We start from the raw sequence: 16,608 nt of genomic DNA on the forward strand, positions 1-16,608 counted from the left end.
TAACACAGATTTATTACCTTGTTAAGCACTGCTGTCATATGAGACAGTGAATTTTGACACTTTTTAGTAATACACAAGAAAATTAGCTACAGAAAGCTTCCCATGTTGTGACTATTGTTTGCGGTTGTCTTAGTCCTTTATTCTACTTCTGACTTGTTTTATCAGACAGGGGTTTTTTTTCAAATCAACACAAGAAATGAACTTTCAGAAACATCTAGCATTAGCATTAGCATCACTCTATCTCTCTTCAGGACTTAGAACGCAACGTTTCTACATTGAGCCACCTCACATCAGCGCTGCTCTTTGGACATGTTTATCAGTATCAGACAGTGCTTCAGTAGTAGCTATTTAGAAAGATGCACATCAGCTAAAGATAACAATATCTGTGAAATTTCATTTGGAAATATTTAGAAAAATCATAAACTAATGTTGTGTTTGTATCAGATGGTCATACTCACATTAGTGTACATCTGTGGAAGCCGGGAGCACAGGTAGAGAAGGGACGATATTGAGCCGATGGCGAAGCCAATGATCTCTTTAGAGCTGAAGGCCTGTTGTCAGGGACACAGCATATTTATAGAAAACAATGATAATGTTAACTTCCTTAAAGAAGTTCAATACTTTTATAATATTATTACCTTAACTGTGCTGATGTCGTCAGTGGAGAGCAAGGCACGACCCCTGAACCCAGAAGTTACCACTTCCTCTTGAGTGCCAAACCCTGAAGTGTGGACAATGTTTGTTGTGACTCCCAGGACACAGGCGACACCTAACACGTGCAAAACCCTCCTGCCTGAAAAACAGACAGCACCTTGGTTTATCTATTGATACTCAAGAGGACAAGTAGGCACATTCTTACATTATTTATACAGAGGTCACTGGGTGAAGGGGTGGATGAGTGGAAAAGGTCACAACAACATGAGACATGATGACATCATGACAGAGCACACATGATATCACTCCTTCCTGTCTGGATCAATATCCATCAGCGATGATATGAGAAGCCTGTCACAGCAGCGATAACATCAAAGCTGCACAGATCCCATCCCATAAATGATCGACTACTAACTTTTCACAACAGTCGAAAAACTGGAATGTCAGATGTGTGGAGTTATTATATGTGTAAAAAAAGAAAAGAAGGTGAAACTACATGTGTAACGTGGGTGTCTAAACGTCTAAACGTTGAGTACCTGTAATACTCAACATTTGAGCATAAAGGTGAAGATGAACTTTTGTGTAAATATTTGAATGGTGCTGCATATCAAAAATATTTCCAAAAGGAGTTAAGCAGATTTACAGTTTGAATAAAAACCTGCAGCAGTATTGAGTAAAAAGTAAAGTCACATTTTGGGATATTTTACTTCCTTGTGTAGGTGAGCAGAATATTGTTGCACAGTTTGTATGTCTTTATCAAGAAAAGTGCCTTTATACAAAAACATGTACTATTTACAATTTAAGAGAAAAAGAGGTATCATACAGGTATCAGTGATCTCTAAACATTCTGTAGAAAGTTTGGTGTTGAGTTATTAAGGACTGTGTGTTTCAGAGGTGGAATATAAACAAGACATTGTAAATCATTTAAGGCAATAACATGTTTCTTATAGTCCGAAATGTGACTTACTTTCAGCCACGTTGTTCCTTATCTTGTAGTAAAAATACAAGGCCAGCATCAGTAAGTCAGCAACAACATAATACACTGCAGTGTATGTCTGTAAACAGCAAGAACACATAACTAGCAGTGTTTGAAAATCAATCAAACATCGTTTGATCAAAAAGACACAAACAAAGAGTGTCTGCTAATAGTTGTGAAAGGATTGATTTGAAATCAGATAAAACCATTTCTTTGATTGATAACAAACTGAAACTTAAGGAAAACAAGATAACATCTGATAACATAGTCACCTGAAGAGGAAGCTGGTCTGCTAAGAAAGAGCCCACAAGATTACAGGTGTCACCTCCCAACCACAGTAACAGGAACCAAATAGAGAGAGCACTGTCCATATTCCCATTTTTACAAGAGCTGTAGTACTGTCTGCAAACACGAAAAAGAGAACATCTGATACAGAAATCCCTTTGATTAATGGAGGCAGTAGAAGAAAAACCCTTACGGTAGTGAGGACATCATGAAGCAGAGGATGGAAAAGAGGCCTAGGTAAACACTGGCCATATCCCTGGCATCCTGGGCACATTCTCCCAGACCTTCCCAAACCCAGACAGACCCATTTGGGCAAAGGGAAGTTAAGTTTCCTTTATCAGTCAATCCAAAGGCAGCATGTGTGAGTGCCGCATTTGACCACATAGTCTGCAGGAGAGAACAGAGATGATAAATCATCACTTTGGTATCAATATGTAGAATATGGTTACATATAAACCTAAGCTCAAGCTCAAGTCAAGCTCAACCAACTCTTCCAACTAAATGAGTTAACAAGTTGTGATCGGCAGTTCTTTGCCCCAAATTGTTTAAAAATCCTACCCACTGGGCACATTCTGCATATGATGCAGTAAGTGATTATTAAAGAAAAATTTAGATTTAAAAAAATTGGCTTTAAATTATTTCTTTAGGAAGTTGTCACCTTAAGATGTGCTTAAGTGGAATGGAAGAGTTAGGAAGTAAAAGCAACTTGTTTCTATAAAGTGAGATTTACTGTCATTCAACATTACATTTATAGTTAAATTGAAATCTGTGCATTCAAAACCTAAAAAAACACAATAGATTCATATACGTAGATATCTGTTGATGTCATTTTTTAAATGACATCAGGATAACTATTTTAGTGATCAATAAAGGTGTGTATTAATTAACACATTTGTGAAGCTTTATTTGTGTTAATCTCAATAAACAAAAACAAAAAATTGGGCAATGACAATACCAGTGAGCTCTTACGTTGAAACAGTGGAGTCATTCACTGGTGAACTAATGCGTAATTTTCTTAAAACAGACGTTCCATTCGAAGACAGTATCTTTGTTCCACGACACAACCATAAATACGGACAAACAGTTCCGTTCAGTTCGGTTCATACGGTCGCGTTGGGTCAAAGGTTTTCGTAAACAACGGAGAAAAACATTCTTTTGTCCTAAATGTCTGCTCTTGATACGCTGATTAGGTCACAGAGCAGTGCTGTTAACAGATATAAGCGTGTCGACCTCGGCACTTCGATTCACACAACACATTCTTCTTTTCTATGACACAACAGGCGATTTGACAGCAACCTATAGATAAAAAACTACACGAAAAAGACACAACTAATCAGCTACAACGACTTTCGCTGAAAGAAAATGTCATCTAAACCTATAAGTCACATGATTTTACAAGTAAAAGAATCACAGTCTAACAAAATGTGACATTTTCCTTGCCTGTGTGGCTGATGGACGTGTCACCTCCTTAGCAGAACGGATAAAAACAGCAATGCAGCGGCCAACTCTGAGCTAACAACAACACGGAAGCTGTACATAAACACGTCGGTTAAGGTGGCAGCTGATTGGTCTGTGGGCTGAGACGTCACTGTACCACGAGACTGGGCTGGCACGTGACTGAAATCTTTAGGGAAACAACTTAAAGCGCTGAAGGAGGAAATAAACATTCAAGGAATTAAATATTGTATTTCTTACTGAATATTGTAGGTATTTAATTTAATGAGTACCTTGGATGGTTTCTAAGCAAAGTTTTACCAACATTTGTTCAGCTGTCAGTTTCACTGTATGAGATAACCACAGTTTGTTGCTACAACAGTCCAGCTGGACAATTTAGGAGATTCATAACGTTTTACGCCAATGTTTCTGTAAAACATCCCCGTAGCTTATGAATATATTTTACAGAAGCAGTGTAACCTTATTTATTTTATATGTTAGCTTTAAGTTGTTGAAGCTAAAATGGCCTTATTTTAATAAACATCTAAAACAGTTTAACAACAATAAAACTGTATATTTTTGGCTTACATAAAGACATAACTAGGTCTTTGGCTGGCCTTATTTTTGCTATATATTTTGCAACTATATCTTTGTCTAGCGTTAATAAAGTACTTTCTATCTATTTTAACTATGTATGAGCTACAAAATATTGTTGATTTTTCTGTAGGGTTCATTTTTCATTAATCTCTTAATTTCTCTAATTTCTCGGTTTTTGTAAATTAACATTTATTTACACCTTAATTTTGGCTACATTTAACCATCTACCCATCTAATCTGTAATCGTACAATGCATTATTACCTGCTATGTTTACAGGCAAACTTACATACATATGAAAAGACAGAGAAAGACTTGACAGGCCAGCTGGTCTTTTGTATTACTCAGACATAGAAGATTTTATATTGCTTTGTTTTAGCAGCTATATATGGTAATAACTATTGCTGACTTGAATATTGGTCATCCTTTTTATCTTACCATATGCAGATGTCACAAAACTAATGTTCTGCTTTAATGTTACTGAGCCTTCTCTCTAGGATTGACTCTGCTATTTCAGGGCTCGCACATTTCACATTCCCTCATCACATATCAACAAGTCTTGTTAGACTGTATTATTTCACTGCACAAAGTAAATCAGTCATTGGTCCTGAGGCCACCTGCATTCTTCAATAAGCTCTGCATTTTAGTAGACAGTCGAGAAAGACTAATGTCCAGTGATATATAGAAACAATATCCAAACCTAAAGAGGCTCGGGGTGTGAGAAGACAACTTCGTATGAAAATGTTCTCAGTCTTTGAAGTGTTCACAGACCTGACACTACTATTTCATGAACTAAATCAGGTATTTTCTCAATGAAAATCTTGTTTTTTTTTTTAGGAATTATTGTTTATGAAAATTATTCATTTAATTTAATCATTTTTTAACAAAAACATTTACATTTTTTCCAAGTAAATATAATAGTTTTTTATAGTTTAGAATGAAAGATTCAAATACTAATAGGTTTTTTTCATATATGAGATCATAGTTTTTTCATTTAGATAAACTCTTAGATAATATTGTCAGAAAATTAAAATAATTATTCATAAAATGTATTACCTTGAAAAGCTGCTCAATTCCAGCAGCAGACTCTAAATGAAAACAGAAAAAGAGTAAAGAGTCCGCTACACTTGATACTTCCTAATTTTCTTATGCGGTTTAAAAAAAGAGAACATGTCAGCTGACCTCGGGTCAGGACTGTCGACTTGGCACATCACTGAGCTGACGCCAGCTCCTCAGTTTTATTTTCATCTTTACTGCAATTTTCCACACTCGACGACACGTGACTGCGTGATCAAATTGCTGACGTCTGTTGATTCTTGTGCGTGTGCTAAAACACTAAGGCCACCGGAAATGGACAGCACGGGGCCAGAGTGGATTAGAACGGATGGAAGAACATGAGTTTAACTGTCTTCACAGCTAACAATGAGTAAAAACATGTATACCACTTTATCGGGCAAAAAACGGTTAGCTGCACAAATCGTTTCAGGTAACGTCATAATATGTATATGTAAGGTTTGCTTTAATTGGTACATCTCAACAGAAACGTGTTGTTCTTTACACTTTAATTTTTAACAGGCAAAAGCTTTAAATTATATGATAAACAAATCAATTAAAATGATGCCCGCAATGTTCTTAAAAATAGTCAAAGAGGTGAAGTGATATCGGTTCAGACAAATAAAATCTAATAAACTTATTCAATTAAAGATGTTTACAAGGTATGTTGTGCACGCGGGTTACAAATGTGTGCAGATCTCGTATAAAAAAAGACTTTCACCTTATAATGAGTGCAAAAGTAGTATTCTTAATATTGAAGGCAACCGTGAATGCTGATCGACACCACTCACAAAACGTTGCCTTACCTTGTATATTTATCCAAAGGGAAGGGCTGCCAGAGTTAAACTTCCTAGTGTCACCACTAGAGGGTGGACGCAGACATTAAACCTAAGTTAAAGAGGCACATGCATATTGCCGTCGTTCAATCTTAATAAAGTACTTGAGATCATTTACAAAAACAAAGGGTTTCTTAAATGTTGAAACAGCGTCACACTTATTAAATGAGTTATCCACATTATTTCTGAGTGAACACATTAGCCCCCATCTTTGTGATCCTTTAAATATGGGTTGTAAGAGCTCTCTTCTAAACCAAGTGTAAATTTAAACTGATCAATTTTATTAGGAGTACAGCCATCTGAAACAAAATGAAAGTAAATGTGTGGTGTTCATTACAGCTACCTTTCATAAGACCAGAAACACTCTGCATGGATCAGTGGCACAACAGAGTAGCAATTTTCATTTTAAACCAAACTGGAAAAAAAGAATGCTATTGTAGAGACACTGGTGCTGCTAAAATGCTGCTGATGTATGGAGTGTGATTTGCTGAAGTCTTTTTTTCATTTCCACCAATTGGTCCATTCTTCCTTACAGCAGGAAGTTAAAGCAGTTAAAATTTCAGTAACAGTAAAAACTGATAACTTAAAACTGACAGATTTGTGTAAAAACAGTCACACCCCTCCCCCCCCCATTTGAGCTTATCTTGACGTTTACAATATTGTGTCTGCAGGGCTGTTTATATTTAGCTGGAATGATAAATGCTAATCACCTAAATCTAGTAGCTTGGATTTCATTTGAGTACCTTCAAAAGTTAAACCAGATGACACGTCTAGCCACCATTGTGTTTGGTTAAGAGATCAGTCAGCTGGTCTACACACCATCAGCGATGTGCAATAACACATTTACAGATACACGGTCCAATAAAAGCTCACTAAGAGCCTGTTATATTTCAGGAACAGGTTTTAATGGTGACGCAACATCTACACTGTAGGAATAGTTTCAATGGGCTAGATTCTCTTATTTACATAGGGTTTTCACAAAGTAATACAAATATTGCAGAATCCATGTCAAAGGATATATATAATACATTAAACAGAAGACTGAACTTAAATGTTGTATAAAGCAAATCTCACCACTAATCTATAAATGAAACCAAATGATCGTAAAGGACCAATAATTAGCTACTGAAAAATCAAGTCCTACTTTTTATGCAAATTAGGCGTCCACAAATTTAGGAAGAAAGAAACTCTTGTGTTTTAGGTCTGTTCAGCTCAGACTTCTTAATGTCGGTAACAATGCTTTACAAGGCGAAGATAACAGAAAAAAAACAACACGCAGTTTGTACAGCTTAATTGTCCTTCTTTTCTGCCTCAAAGTTAAGACGGGGAAAGTGAGGAAGACAGTTTTTTGCCAACACTTTCTCTGTTCACATCTCACTTGATGTGCATTGCTTTATCGTCTGCTTTTAATCGTTTGCGTCTGGGCTGTACAAAGTTGTCATCCGAGTCGTCTGCATCATCTTCTTCCTTTTCTTTTTCCTTTTCGTCTCTGGGTTCCACCTCCAGCCTTTCTGGGAAGTTCTGGCCTGGAAACATCTTCAACAGTTTGTCCTCGAAATACAGACTCACTGTCTTTCCAGATATCTCCATCTCTGACCCCACCTATCAGATAAAGAGGAAAAGGAAGGAAGGTAAAAATGGCAGGAAAGGAGGGGGTGAAGAGTGGAAGTGCAGGAAGTTGGTGAGAGCCAATCAGCAGAAGGAATGAAGGAGGGAAGAGAAAAGGGACAATGACAAAAGAAATTAGATGTGGTAAAGACTCCTGGTGGCAGGTTGGCCACCAGGACAACCTTGTTGTATAGAGCAGAGTTATCCTGCCTCCCTGTCCCACTGTGGTTCCATGAAGCATGTACACAATTGAAATAATTATTTTCAATAAATAAATAGCAAATGCAAATGCATTCATCGTAGTTCAACCTGTAAGTATGAAAACACAACGCACTTAACTCCTGTTCGCCAATGCTGTACTGCTACCATTTCTGGAACCAATCAGTAGCTCAAAATAATGACAAAGAACAACCTGTGAAACAGGGGACATCAGACCAATGATCGTTTGTTTGGGCTGTTATCTTCCCCAGTGTGGGATCAATAAAGTTCAATCTAAGCTTTTCTCCACCGTCTGCTTCCTTAGGGTCATGATTTAAACAAACAACCAGAAACAGACCCAAGACATACCCATATCAGGACTCTAACACCATTTCTCTGTAGCCTAGTCTGAACATCTGAGTTACTGCTGGTCAAATATATGAACAGCATTGAACTAATATATGAACTACCCTATGTTCAAATCAGTTTTTTTTTTAACAATTATTATGTCATAATAATGTGACTAATCCACCATTAGGACAACTACTTTCCAGAAGAATTTCCTGTTCTTTTAGCCATTATTGTAAAGGGGGGGGGGGGGGGGGGGGGGTGTTGCTCTTACCAGGTAATTGGAACCCATACAGTTTCATTACTTTAGGTAGAGTTTGCAATAGAGATAAAGCTGTTTAGGATGTTGCTGGTTGAACATCACCTCCTTAACTGAATTACAGGTACCAAGCCAGAGCATGTAGGTGGAATGGAGTAGTGACATTTGCTGTATTAAATCCTGGCCTGTAAAACTCAACTGCTCAAAGTCAAACAAAATAGCACTGCACAGGACTTGTTTAAGATCACACCCCTACAGACAATTACTGTACTGTATGTCAGTACCTCTGAGATGAATCTAGTATCTATGCAGTCACACTGTAGTTGCAGCAGTAGGGTAAGATATCACAGTTACCTATTTTATGAAAAGTCAGGTGTAATCCAAACAATCTGCATTTTAAAGCACGACTTAAATATCATGCTCGTGAATTCTCTCTGGGACAAAAGCCAAACACAATTCTTGGAGCCTCGGTGGGAGGGGTCAGGACACCTGTGCTCTCTATGAAATATCTTACCTGTGAATTAATGTGTTTCTCCTCATCATAAACCTGGATTATTCGAGACATCTAAAAAAGGGGCAATGACATTACAACAAACAGATAGTGAAGCAGCAGGGGGAGAAAAGAGTTCACAGTACAATCAAAGTGCTTCTGGACTACATGTAGTCCTTTGTTGCTACTGCACAAATTAACAGCAAGTGAAGATCCATACATTGGATGTATAAAGTCAATATATACACACACATATATATGTGTGTATATATACACACACACACACATATATATATACACACACATACATGGTGCATACTGAGGTTCTCAATAGCTGGTGTTGGCTCAACAATGACAACACATTTTTCTGTCTATTCAATTGTCCCCTCCCCCCCAGCCGCGCCCCCCCGAACTGTTACTATGGTTCACTGAACAACTGTGGTGTTCCCAAACAGCAGAGCTGACAAATAACACTTTCATAAGATATACCAAGCTAGCCTGTGCTAACTGCTAACTCATGTTAAGTTACTAGAGGCGAACGACTTGCATGAGCAGCGGTTGGGTACAGTTACATCTGTGTTTCAGGGGAAGATGGTTCCGTATCTACAGACAATATATGTTAACTACACTATATATGTTTGTTCTGTCTGTTTTGTCTGATGTTGGTCTGTGCTGCTATAGCATTCATGGTATTGAAACCAAGGCCTAGACAAATAATACAATAAATACCTTTATTATAATTGTCAATAGCCTTGTGCAATGGCTCAAATCAGTTTAGAATAAGTTGCTTTATTTAATATTTAATAGCCATCTTAACAGCTGTGTATTAAATCCCCTATATAATGCACATAAAACTGAATGCAAAATGTTTGGTTATTGAGAGAATAATTTGAAAAACAAAGACAGACTGTTGTGATACGAACTTCAAAAACAACAAAAGGTTTAGTTTAAATATTTGAACGTATTGCTATGGTTTGAATCCCACTGAAGTCAACATATGTTTATAGAAACCATCCCTTTTATTTACCTACAATAACTTAAATTTAGCAAATCTAACATAAGGATAACAACAAGTTAAGTCTCTATTACTGTCTTCAACTCATGCAATGCAACAGACATGAGGCCTTATTTCATTCCAGTGAAGGAACCCGCTTGCTGTTAATTTTTGGAGCATAACAACAGCACATATTAAACTTAGGTCATCTTTTGTACTTTGGATTCCTACTGGTTGATTTTATGCAAAATAAACATTTTGTGATAATCAGAATAACAATACACAGAGTGTTCACTCCTGTATTAATATTATATTATAATAATATCATCTCCCCCATGTGACTGTCCAGTGTGCATATACAGTGTGCAACTTTCCATTATTGACAATTAAGAAATTACATTTCAATAAAAAACTGGTCAGAGAGATTCATAACAACAGAACAGATTATCTTTTTTACAGCCAGTGTGAAGACGTAAACACTTAAACACTCAGTGTTAGTAAGTGTGAGAAATCAAATGTAAAGCAGGTTGATAGACCACTCCCCACCTCCTTTCTAAGATATGGCTGTAACTTGGAATTGAGGCTGGACTCCAGTGGTGGTTAATCCAGGTGCACATAAAAGAAAAACAAACTTTTACCAGTATCACCCTTGTCTACATGCACGCTCACACACACAGACAGATGCCATTCCACAGACTAGAGATGCATGCTGCTCACCTCGTTGTACATTGCACAGTTCTTGAAAACCAGGCGCATATCTGACACAAAGTCCAGGACTGACAAGTAGTGGTGGGGAGTCCGTAACTGCAGCTTCTTCTTCACCTTCTTTAGATCCATTGGCTGCTTTATAATCTTGTAGTAATTGGGAACCTGGGTTAAAACCAAAGTGGGTCACAAAACAGAATTCCTCTTAATATAAAACAGCAGGACGGGAATCGGTGCCTCTTCTGGATCGACATCAATTGAGCAACAGTAGGAATGCATTAAGATGGACCAGCTATAGTTTTCAACAGAAAATTGGTTTTAATTAAGTAATTTACTACGATTTCAGTATTACTAACACTAATCAAACTGGTGTATCGTGTCTAGTTCAGTCTAGTTTCAACACTGTTGTACTTAAGAGTCTCTTGGACTCATGCAGTATTGGCTTTTTCTTCTTTAGAGACTTTAACTGTGGCTTGTAATTCTGCACATTTGAGTTGGATTTGACTCAAACTACTTTTGTATTTCAGACTCAAAAACATGTGGGCTCAGTATCAACTCAAAGTTTCTTACAGTGGCTGTATTCTGTACAATTGTTAACAATGAGGATTTAACTGCAGTGACTTTTGTTCAGTCCCCTTGATTTATCTTGGAGTCATCGACAAAAACTACTACTCATCAGTCTTTGTCTTTAAACTTATTTGATTGGATTAGAACGTCACTTAATTGTGTGTTCAATGTCCAATACAACGCAACTACAACTCAAGTGAAACCAGTTTTGCAGTCTAAGTTTGACTAGGGGTTTCAATTTAATTTGAACCTTAATAATAATCTCAACAACAACTCATCAGAAATAAGGAGCAGAAATAAATAAGCAGTTACAACTCACACTACACCGTAAAAAAATACATAGTGTTCTAGCCCCTTACTTTCTAGGGCACATTCCTGTAAATACAAATTGGATCTACTATTACATTACAAAAAATATTTGATTACCGCCTGTGACAGAGAGCAAAATGATGTAAATTACATGAATGTTCGTTACTGTTATAATTAATAACAAATATATCCCCGTTTTTAACAAGGTCCTAAAAAAACAAAAAACAAAACAGAACTGTGTGAACAAATGAAAAAATTACAGTGAACCCAATAATTATACAATATAAATCCATTTCTCATCATTTCCTCGAATTAAAGTGCTCGAAAAAATAAAACTCACACCAGTCAAAAAGCTTCAAAATCAACCTGCCCCAGGTTGATTTTACGGCTGTGTAGTCGGTGCAAAGTGTAGAGACATGCAGCAAAATTCTAATTTTCACTTCATTAACACCTAGCCATCCTATTTTAGAAGCATCCAGGAAGAAAGGTAATCACTGTTTTGTTTGCTCCACTTTCCTCATATAGATAATGTTAACATAGGCAACAAATGTGAGTCAATGTTACTAATTAATCAAAAATATCCAATGTGTCTGAAACTCAACATCCCATTTGCTACAAAAAATACTTTTGTAGGTGTTTTACTACAAAATAGGACTTTGTTTCTTAGATGAACAAAGATAAGATTTTCAAGTTTCTATAGTACACCTGGAAATTCCACAATAGATAACTGATAATCAAGAGAAAGGTAAAATAGCTTCAACCCCCTGCTTGTGAGTGTGTCAGTGTAAAAGTACAACTTACAGAACTGGGTACAGGTTCCCTGAAGCCAACACTGAGCTCATGACAGTAAATGTAGAGCAGCAGGCGTTCACATTTCTGTACAGAGAAGAAGTGAGAGAATAAGTTGCTGCATATAAAACTGGAAGAGATTCTCGCAGTGACAGTGTTGAATGTAACTGACCCTCTGGTCTTCAGGATTGAGGCACTGCTCTCCTTTGTATTTTTTGTTGTCGTCACAGTACTCTATCTCAGGACTGGAAATACTTCGGCAAAAAGTGCAAAGAAAGTCACCCCTAAGAGAGGAAAAAAAAACCAGAGGAAAGCGTGAATCTTTTTTATGCAACTTTTGACGTAAGGTGAGCCATCAGTAATCAACAGTTTAATCAAATGCTTTAATGAGTTAATGGTCAATCACTGACTTGAGTGTGTATGGCCAAATAGTCAGTCATTGATGTTGTTATTATGACGATGTCAGTGACCTTAATAATGATCACAGAATAGGTTCAGAGAGAGTAAAAACAAACTACTTGGACTACCTTCTTATTTACTACCATTTAAAAAGGCAAAACACTCACTGTTGTTTGTATCTATGGTTTATGGCAGGTATACACTGATTTAAACTCAAAATCAACACAGGGGTAGAATTTTGAAAAACAGAATTCAGCCCTTCATGTTGTACTGAAACATGATTATACTGAAATTCTTGTATTTTTGTTTGGTGATTTTATATTTATTTTAGAGGGAATTCAGTTTTAATAGAGTCTAATTGTAAAATCTAACTGTAAAGGGGGACTGTCATTTTACCAATATTACTATGGTTCCATGTTCCTCTTGAACACGTTCTTAACATGTTTCTGCCTCACTCTCAAACCAGTAAATAGTACTTCTTGAATTTTCTAAATTTAATTGGCTGTGTCAGTGTGTCTGCATGATAAAGGCAACATCCTGAGGTCAAAAACATTAGCTGTACAGACCACTCACTTTGGGAAGATTTTGATGGTAGGTACATGACATTTCATGTGGAACACTTTGGGGCAGCGGTCACAGCATAGCAGGTCACCACCATTAATACAAACAGCGCACCAGTCTTCATTGGGATCCTCCTCTTTCCCGGCAGAGTGGCTTGTACTTGTGCTCCTGTGAACCTCTGCCCCCTTTTCTGAGCTTCCATTAGTAAGCAGACGACTATATGTGCTGCTGCTCTTTGTAGACAATGAGGTAGTGGTGCCAGAAGATGATGATGATGGTGGTGGTGGTGCTAATTTAGTAGAGCCATTTAGTTCAGAACATGGTGTTTCAGACTGGGGTTCTGTTTTGATGCAGTCCGCCAAAGTTTTTGTGGCTTCCTGACCTGGAGCTGTTGTTGTAGTACAGGGGCTGCTTTCAGGACTGCTCATCTGGGGAAAACACACACACACACACACACACACAAACTGGTTTTTATGTGTCATAAAAATCAAACCTTCTTAATTTAACTAATCTCTAACTTATCATTAATAGAAAACCCCTAAGCAACAACGGCACACGCTTATCATGGATAAACAGGCATATTTGTACCATGCAGGCGCTCCTTCCCGCATCTTTGCTGCGCTCTGACTTGACAGATGATGATGGACAGCTGTAGCTGCTGTCTGTGCCAGGTTCCTGCTTCACCTTCACCTGCTCTGCACCAGTTCCACTCCCTAGCCCTGTCTTCCCAGAGGAGCTACAGCTGAGACAAATGAAAATTGAATAACAATTCTTATTCATAAGTCCAGTAAGTCTGCACAGTTGTTAGGGTAAAACATATACCATAAAAAGGAGCTCTCTAAAATTGTAATATACCTGACCACACTATATAATGAGATTAGGATTTTCATTTGTTAGTGTTGACTAAAACCGCACCATTATCAGTGCGAATAAAAACAAATTTTCACTTCCATGAGTCACAGGATGTTCTTGAGATTTTTCTATCACAAGTCACTTGCATAAATAAAAGCTTATAGAGCAGAATTTGAAAAAGAAATATATAGTAGTATTGGTGTTTACAATATTGCACTGAGCCCGTATTAACATTCTGAAATGTGGGAACATCCACACCATTCTGTCAAAACCAATGTTCAATGTTGGAGAATTTGGCTGATGATACTCTTCTTACCTTCCTCTGCTGCCTGTGCTGGATGTACTTGATGGTCGTGCAGGGGTGTGAGCATTGGACAATCCTGCAAAATCAAAAATTGATTTATCTTCTTTCTTTCTTCCTTTTTTTTTAGAACAAAAAAGGTTAATCAATTGCAGAAAGATATTTGATGTACAAATATAGATAATACATGCCATAAAAGTTGCAATAAAACATAAAATGATGGCTTTTTTATGTTAAGTTTCCTGTGACATAATGTATGTGTAAAAGGCTATACTCTTACCAGTGATTATGATTTAAGTGCTCAGATCTTTTATTTTAGGAAACATTCAGAATTTTAACATTAACATCTGTTATTTAGAAAGATTATCATGGAATTGGATTCTGAAATTCAGCACCAACCACTTTAGTGTTAAACTGTACATGGTGATACAGATGCTGCAAGAACTGAGCATGTTGCCTCTTCTTTTACCACTGAGAGAAAGATTTTTGAACATGTAAAATTAAAAACATAATATAGAAATTCAATAACACTTATTAAATTATGAATAGGTAAATAAATACCTGATGATCCAGGTGAGTGTGTGGATAGAGCAGGTGAAGGATTCATGTCAACTACACCCTGCTGATGCTGTGTGCTGGCAGAGATATACCGAGTCAGGAGGTTCCCAAGGTTACTGGAGCCTACATCCTCAAGCTAACACGCCCATAAATTGGAGATGGAAAAACAGAGAAAAAATACTGAATAATGAGACCAGGAACATTTTATTAGAAGTATAGTAGACAGGTTCGACTTCACGTTGAATCCCCATGTTTTCTAATTCCTTCCACATTTGTATATACTGTAAAATAACTCTTTAAACTTCTTGGTTAGAATGTGCTTACCTGGATATATGGGATCTCAGGTAGGCAGGGCAGGTTCTCAGGATTGGTAACAGACGGGATGAGTTCTATGGGACTTACGATGGGGCTTGCAGGCCCACGATGTGCGTGGGCACCAGCCATACTGGCACTGGTGGGACTTGTGGGGTTAGCGTTATGGTGGGATGCCACCGGGAAAGGGCCTGCATGTCCCGGGTTGGAATGCTGTACAAAATGAAAATGTTGATGGATGTAGGAGAAAGTGATCGTGGCAATAGGAGGAAGGGGAAAAAAGATAGCCACAGGAGAGAGAGAGGGAGGAAAAAGAGGGAGAACAGGACCATGAGAAGGGTCTCTTCATTAATATCCAAATCACATTATTTTGACAATTACATGGCTGCATGATCATGCATTTGGGTGATGACACACACACAGAAGAAAGACAAATGGCTAAGTAGGAAAAAAGGTGCCAAACCCCTGATTGTAGTAAGAAACGAAACCTTTGGTGGCTCATCTCAGATTCTATAGACATCTGGACAAAAAGAAAAAGGCTAGATATAGAGGAGGTTTCTCTTACCTAGTCTTATATGCATTCAGTGAAGGTACATTTTTATACACTGCACGATACTTTAAAATAGAGATGGCTCGATTCAACTTTATCAAGTCTGATAACAATACTGCAACTCGGCATATCAGCCCATACCGATATCACTCAGATTGAGCATTTGGGATTAGGTATTAGAACAGATCAGTTACATTTTGACAACTATTGGACCAATACCAATCGGATCGAGTCATCCGTACTTTAAAAAATCACGTACATATAGGCACAGTAACATAGAGCCAGACACAGTGAGGAGACACTTTCACCTTTTTATAAAGACTCGAAATCTTATAATATTGAAACGCTAAGGTAATATACAGACCTATTACAGAGCTAAGTATAACCATGTAAGCTAACAAGGGTTATAATATCACAATATATTAAAAATTGGAATATCTAGTCATAATGTTTGGCAAAATAATCAGTTTGTGACTGCAACTTTACTGTGCTGACGCTGTAAGTCTCACTGTTCTCCAACACCTTTTAAACACAAAGTTAAAAGAAGAGACAGGCTCACTGGCTATTAAGGACCCTGCTTTCTGTTCTGTTTCTATGGAGCACTATTAAAACAACAGAAGTAGTTTATTTGAAAACCTGCACACAAAACACTATTTATACCAATTATACGACCTGGAATACAAAAGCTGACTTTTTTGACAATGAGAACAAAACTGTTGCACCGACCTGTCGTTGAATCTGAGGCTGCATCATGGGTGAATACTGCTGTCCATTCATTCTGGGCTGGGCTGAGGGCATTCGACCCTGTGGGGGTCCTGGTAAACGCATGTGATGGGAAGAAGGGTACATTGGCCCCCCAGGTCCACCGTTCATACCACCAGGTCCCCTGGGCATCTGCTGCATACTGATGAGCCTGGGAGGCTAAGGAAAATAAACCCATTAATACATCATAAAATCTGTTGGTTTTTTCAGTGA

At 37.5% G+C, this 16,608-nt stretch overlaps 2 protein-coding genes across 3 annotated transcripts in view; both read right to left on the minus strand.

Annotated features, from left to right (window-relative positions):
- Positions 1-134: 134 nt before the first annotated feature.
- Positions 135-5,130, minus strand: slc66a1 (solute carrier family 66 member 1). 2 transcript variants are annotated; one of them, XM_025059084.1, is made up of 6 exons: positions 3,356-3,419; positions 2,109-2,302; positions 1,903-2,032; positions 1,622-1,709; positions 639-793; positions 135-551 (listed from the first exon to the last, which is right to left on the minus strand). In XM_025059084.1, exons 2-6 carry the CDS (start codon positions 2,297-2,299, stop codon positions 441-443), a joined length of 675 nt encoding a protein of 224 aa, XP_024914852.1. In that variant the 5' UTR covers positions 2,300-2,302; positions 3,356-3,419; the 3' UTR covers positions 135-440. The 2 variants fall into 2 exon arrangements, with proteins under 2 accessions (XP_024914852.1, XP_024914851.1); XM_025059083.1 differs by lacking the exon at positions 3,356-3,419 and adding an exon at positions 5,001-5,130 and having other exon boundaries at positions 137-551.
- A 1,586-nt stretch (positions 5,131-6,716) lies between these two features.
- Positions 6,717-16,608, minus strand: part of trim33 (tripartite motif containing 33) — a 20,964-nt gene continuing 11,072 nt past the window's right edge. The window contains 11 exon segments of the mRNA XM_025059081.1: positions 6,717-7,435; positions 8,761-8,811; positions 10,448-10,600; positions 12,113-12,187; positions 12,273-12,384; positions 13,073-13,488; positions 13,649-13,802; positions 14,229-14,292; positions 14,775-14,907; positions 15,096-15,296; positions 16,360-16,608. The exon segment at positions 16,360-16,608 is cut by the window's right edge and continues 305 nt beyond it. Of these exon segments, the coding sequence (XP_024914849.1) occupies positions 7,208-7,435; positions 8,761-8,811; positions 10,448-10,600; positions 12,113-12,187; positions 12,273-12,384; positions 13,073-13,488; positions 13,649-13,802; positions 14,229-14,292; positions 14,775-14,907; positions 15,096-15,296; positions 16,360-16,608 (1,836 nt within the window). The 3' untranslated portion in view covers positions 6,717-7,207.

This window comes from Cynoglossus semilaevis, chromosome 10, assembly GCF_000523025.1.
Source record: "Cynoglossus semilaevis isolate Cse_v1.0 chromosome 10, Cse_v1.0, whole genome shotgun sequence".
Taxonomy (NCBI): Eukaryota; Metazoa; Chordata; class Actinopteri; order Pleuronectiformes; family Cynoglossidae; genus Cynoglossus; species Cynoglossus semilaevis.

Coding starts and splice junctions, on each gene's coding strand:
- slc66a1 (XM_025059084.1), bottom strand. CDS start 2,299: ATGTGGTCAAATGCGGCACTCACACATGCTGCCTTTGGATTGACTGAT. Junction 1,710..1,902: donor CAGACCAGCTTCCTCTTCAG/GTGACTATGTTA, acceptor TGCTGTTTACAG/ACATACACTGCAGTGTATTA. Junction 552..638: donor ACGACATCAGCACAGTTAAG/GTAATAATATTA, acceptor CCCTGACAACAG/GCCTTCAGCTCTAAAGAGAT.